Raw genomic sequence first — 5,243 nt, 5'->3', positions numbered from 1 at the left:
TCTCCTTAATTAATATTGAATTCCACTTGTTGGGTGATATGATTTAACAAAAATAAATATTAGTTAAATTAACAGAACCTAAACATATTGCATAGTGATCAAATGGAAACTTAGGCTAACAAAATCAATTATCTCCTGTTCGTGGTATTGTTTCCAACGTTGGAAGCATGCATATTTCTCGAGTTCATGAAAATTTAAACTTTCGATCCCAAAAGTGGTGTCTTAACCATTGGACTCACTCTCTTTTGTGCCAGTAGTGTATTGCATATTGATTAGACAGAAAATATTGAAATTGGAATTAAATGAAAAGTAATAAAAGAATGAAGCTTTAAAAGCTAAGAGTATAGCTTAAAGTATCCTGAGTAAACATGTGTAAAGCAGAACTTTTTTTTTCCCCTATTGATAACAATAATCACTGAGAAAGAAAAAACAAACCTATCCTTCCAAGAATGGACTCTGAACATAGTCCTCAGCAACCAAAGCATTAACTGCTTCTCAAGCCTGAAGAGAGAGAGAGCGAATGACTCAATAATAACAAAGTTTAAATCTTACTTTTGGTATATATTTTTCACATTCATTCAGTTTTAACACCTAAACTTTCATTTATCTTAGGATTCTGACAATAAAAAGAAAAGCAATCTTTATCGTGAGGAAGTGTTTAATAGAAACTAGCTTGACATATATTTTGTTTATTACCTAAATAACTATGTAGACCGATATTTAAAGCTACATTGCAGATCAATCAAAGATTAAGTTGCAAAATTGGATCAAGAGTTCTATGAAACAATCAATCAAAAATTAAAGGCAAACGACTAAAATGGTTCATATCCAAGTTTTTGGAATTAATATGGAAAATTTGAAATTTGAAAAGCCATTTGATAATTATTTTGGTTTTAGTTTTGTCTTTAAGAACCTGTCTTTATTTTCAGAATTTTGTTGGTAAAAATTGTACATATTAGAGAAATTGAGAAGTAAGCATAATTTTTAAAAACAAAAAACTAAAAACGGAAAGGTTGTGAAAACAGGGCATACTAGAATAGAATGAGTTTAGAAATTAGAAGATGGGAGAAACCTTGAAACAATGCACAGAAATTTAGAACTCAGTAGTAAAAGAGGCCGTCTGTTTTGTTAATTTGCGTAGGTAACTATGACAAGTATTTGAGGCTCATGTGTATAGGCATCAGATTTCAAACTGAATCAAGATTTCTATTAAACCGATCCATGAAAAATTAAAAGCAATCAATTACAATAGCTTCTTGTGCAATTTTTCAGGATAAAAACAGAAAATTTTGGAAGTTGGGGGGGCGGTGCGGAATAGAATATAGTTTGAAAGAGAAAAAAACGTGAAGAAATTTTGAAACAAAGCATAGAAATTCAGAACTCATTAGCAAAAAGAAATGCCTCTTCAATTAAGATTGGGATGAAATGGAAGGTGCATTTACCTTGCTAACGATGTTGTTAGAAAGCCAGTCCAAACCTTCGTACAGGCCCTCTCCAGATGTCGCACAGGTACTCTGGATGTACCTGATATGGAACACCGTATAAAATAAATTGTGCTTTATATTACTTTATCATATCACCAGAAACATAAAAAAAAAAAGCTTGAAAATATTCTCTGTCAACTTTCTTCTGTCAGGATGGAATTCACTCTTCCTAATTCGGGAGTATGGTAAACAGTCCAATTAATTGAAATGGGAAAGAGTACAATTAGATAATGATTCAACAACTGTTTCCACTTATTGTTATAGGTGACAACAAGAAAATGACTGTGCCCACTGGCTTCAAATCGTTAAGGACATCAAGCAAAAGCAGTTATTTACCAGTGGCGCTGGCGAAGGGAGTGAAGACCAAGTTTGTCAGTTATTTCTGCAGCATTCATGGCATTAGGAAGATCTTGCTTGTTAGCAAATACAAGCAAAACAGCATCTCTAAGCTCATCCTGCAATCAGATTCAGCATTTTATGTGATACCACAAAGTGTCCCAGTTAAGCAATACTCATGATCCAAAAAAAAGGCTTAGTAATACAAGAGATCTTTAGCAATCTTACTTTCTGATCACAGGAAACTGGCTAAAAAACAGTTCTCGTCAAATTCAGGCCATTGATAAAACCACGGATAGGAAGAAAATCAAAACCCAACAAAGAATTAAATAGCCAGATTTAGCAAATTCTTCTTTCTTAGCAGCAAAAACTGAACTGTCTTGTAACAAACTCTAGTAAAATCCTGGTTTCTAGTCGCAACAAAATAGTTTCTAGAAGTTGCATTTAACAAAACTAAATCCCATAACAGAAATTGCGACAACTGGGGGAATTGAATAAGTATTAAGAAGAAATAAAGTACCAACAACAAGAAAGTAGGGGCATCAGGCATGATACAGGAAAATATAGATACAGTAGGAACAAAAGCAAGCTATACACCAGTACACAGCTATAGTCTATCAAGTAGGGAAATAAAATACAACAGCATTAGGATGCAGAGTGAAAAGATAAAACAGATAGAAACATACCTCATTCAACATCCTGTGCAACTCATCTCTTGCCTCAACGACACGGTCCCTATCATTGCTATCCACAACAAAAATAAGGCCCTGTGTATTCTGGAAGTAATGCCTCCAAAGTGGACGAATCTTTCAAAAAGAAACCACATCAGCCAAACTTCAATTGAACATAATAGTTCGGAACAATTTCTTTTTGAAATTTTTAATTTAAAGAACATGTGAACATATAAAACATAAGCAATAACTTAAAGTGCCCCAGCGACAATCCAGTTATATTCAAGCACAATCCTCATTCTAGAAAATATAAGTATTTTATTCTTGATAATACAAAAATTTATTACATGATCAAATTAAGAGAATAAGAACAACATACAGCAGTATACCAGATTAGAACCAGTATTTGGTTACTGCTAATTCAAATTTATTATGATTTTTATGTTACAAAGTTTCACATATCAAACATAACATAACAAGGGTCATGGGTTCAAATCCCAGGTAAGGCAAAATTTAACCCTTTAGAACAAATCATATCAAACATAACAAATGAATTGCATCAACCCTTGAATATTGAGAATTGCCATTTGCTGCTTTAAATTAATGTTAGAACACGAAACTCCAAATAGCAACTTACTAAAGCATCACCCGCTATATGCACATCAGGAGAAAAAATCAAGAGTGAAATTCTATATTGATACTAATTCAAAATGAACTGGTTGTCTCTTAAATATAGTCAAAGTTAGAATCTGTCTCACTTCTTTCATAAACATACTGAAAAAAAAGAGATACATACCTTGTCCTGACCACCAACATCCCAAACGGTAAAGCTGATATTCTTGTATTCTACAGTCTCCACATTAAATCCTGCAGAAAATAATTGAGCCTTACATCTACGGCTTCCCTAAGATGGATTTTAATCAAATTCTACACTAAGGCAATTGTTAAATATTATGTAACAACTGTAATGCTTTGAAGGAAAACATCGGCTGAACTAAAATTAGATTGGCCAAAAGCCTAACTGTTTCACAAATCACACCATTTTTATATTGCCTGAGAATCCATAGATGTTTAGGAAACCCAAAAGTGAGAATTGAAAATATACTATGATCCACAGGAACAATATAAAACCAGAGAATTGAATCACTATCCCATTCATTGTTTATTTGCAGAGAGCTTATCACCTGTAAAACCCATAAATACTACAATGAGACTGAAATTACAAACCAGCATTCGACCCTAAAACATTTGATAATCAGAAATGTTAAGGGTACAAGATTCGTGAGATATTTTTCCCACAAAGATGAACCTAGCGTTGAACCTTCAGCCTCCAGGTTACCTGAACTGAAGAACCTCATAAAACTCCTAACTAGGCTTCTTGACTGAAAAATGAATTCACTTCGCCACAGAACTACATCAAGTTATTCTTTTGAGTTCAACAATTATAGGATGAGGATCGAATACTCAACCTTGGAGATGGGAATTACATCAAGTTATGTTAACACTCTCTCTTTTAAATTTGAAATGGGCACTAAAATATGATTCTCTAGTTCTAAATATGTAAATTTCCCTACTTGATGTAGGGTGTATCTTAGCCTTTCTTTTCCCTGTTCTTTGTCTAGGATTAGATGTAGATGGTTGGTTGATTCTAAAGTTCTTAGCAGGCAGAGAAAACACTGGATTTGGAATGTCATGTCCAGTGTTGGCAGTAGTTTTGTTATTGAAGATGAGACATTAATTGGAATTCGGAACCCTCTGTGTAATATTAATACTGCAGTTTGGAAAAGACCGCCGTTAAAGAGAATGAAAATTGGCATAGCTCTCGTTCTCTTAGGAATCAATAAACCACTAACACGGATGATTCTACATCTGAGTTCTCGTCTTCCATAGTTCCACAAAAACTGTACTTTATAGGATAAAGACTCACCGATAGTGGGAATGGTGGTCACAATTTCTCCGAGCTTCAGCTTGTACAAGATCGTCGTCTTACCAGCAGCATCAAGACCAACCATCAAAATGCGCATCTCTTTCTTAGAGAAAAGTCTACCGAAGAGCTTCGTAAAGGTCAACCCCATTTTCGCTTCCTTCTATCTAGGCAACAAGCACAGATTCACAGCACTGGCATGCAAGATCACTTCAAATCAGAAATCAAACATTTCGAATTGTTTCAATAATAAAGAAATAGATCTCCAACTACTAACACTCAATGAAATATCACGAACAAAAAAATAACATCCTAAAAAGAAGAATCCAAAAGTAAAACCGCAATGAAACGCCAAATAAATTAAAATTTTCAAAATATTTATCGCCACGGACCCTCTAATGACATCTAAACCATGCAATGAGAATTTCAAATTAATCCATTGTGCTTTCATATACGATAGACATGATGAAATTGATTCGGTAACCAACAAAACATATCCAAACGTCGAGAAGTGTGAAAGATCTTCACATATCATGAAGAATTAAATCGAAAATCCACGAAAACGAACAGTCATTTTAATGTTACGAAAACAAATCACAATCTACCAGAAAAAAATGGATAAAATGAATCCGTAAATCTACAACATCAGATTAACAAAAGATCTTCCAGAGATCCTGCGGAACCAAAGCAGAGAAATGGATAATGAAAAGCGATGTATATGAAAATTGATTACCACTTGAATTCGTGAGAAATCTGAATGTGAAAATGGATGCGAAAGAGAGCGTTCCGGTTCCGACGTTTCCTTTTTTCTAATGGCTTCAGATTTAT

At 33.9% G+C, this 5,243-nt stretch overlaps 1 protein-coding gene across 2 annotated transcripts; it reads right to left on the bottom strand.

Annotated features, from left to right (window-relative positions):
* Positions 1-255: 255 nt before the first annotated feature.
* Positions 256-5,243, bottom strand: LOC120090434 (ADP-ribosylation factor 1-like). Of its 2 annotated transcripts, none has more exons than XM_039048096.1 (7): positions 5,149-5,243; positions 4,419-4,609; positions 3,288-3,358; positions 2,507-2,626; positions 1,821-1,939; positions 1,443-1,524; positions 256-501 (listed from the first exon to the last, which is right to left on the bottom strand). In XM_039048096.1, exons 2-7 carry the CDS (start codon positions 4,564-4,566, stop codon positions 496-498), a joined length of 546 nt encoding a protein of 181 aa, XP_038904024.1. In that variant the 5' UTR covers positions 4,567-4,609; positions 5,149-5,243; the 3' UTR covers positions 256-495. The 2 variants fall into 2 exon arrangements, with proteins under 2 accessions (XP_038904024.1, XP_038904025.1); XM_039048097.1 differs by having other exon boundaries at positions 4,419-4,625; positions 5,149-5,202.

The sequence above is a fragment of the Benincasa hispida genome, chromosome 11, assembly GCF_009727055.1.
Source record: "Benincasa hispida cultivar B227 chromosome 11, ASM972705v1, whole genome shotgun sequence".
NCBI classification, from domain to species: Eukaryota; Viridiplantae; Streptophyta; class Magnoliopsida; order Cucurbitales; family Cucurbitaceae; genus Benincasa; species Benincasa hispida.
This window is presented reverse-complemented; position numbering and strand designations above follow the sequence as displayed.

Excerpts from the sequence above, each read along its gene's own strand:
- LOC120090434 (XM_039048096.1), bottom strand. The coding sequence starts at position 4,566 with ATGGGGTTGACCTTTACGAAGCTCTTCGGTAGACTTTTCTCTAAGAAA. Across the intron at positions 3,359-4,418 it reads GACCACCATTCCCACTATCG|GATTTAATGTGGAGACTGTA; the intron begins GTGAGTCTTTAT and ends TATTTTCTGCAG. Across the intron at positions 2,627-3,287 it reads ATGTTGGTGGTCAGGACAAG|ATTCGTCCACTTTGGAGGCA; the intron begins GTATGTATCTCT and ends TCTTTTTGAAAG.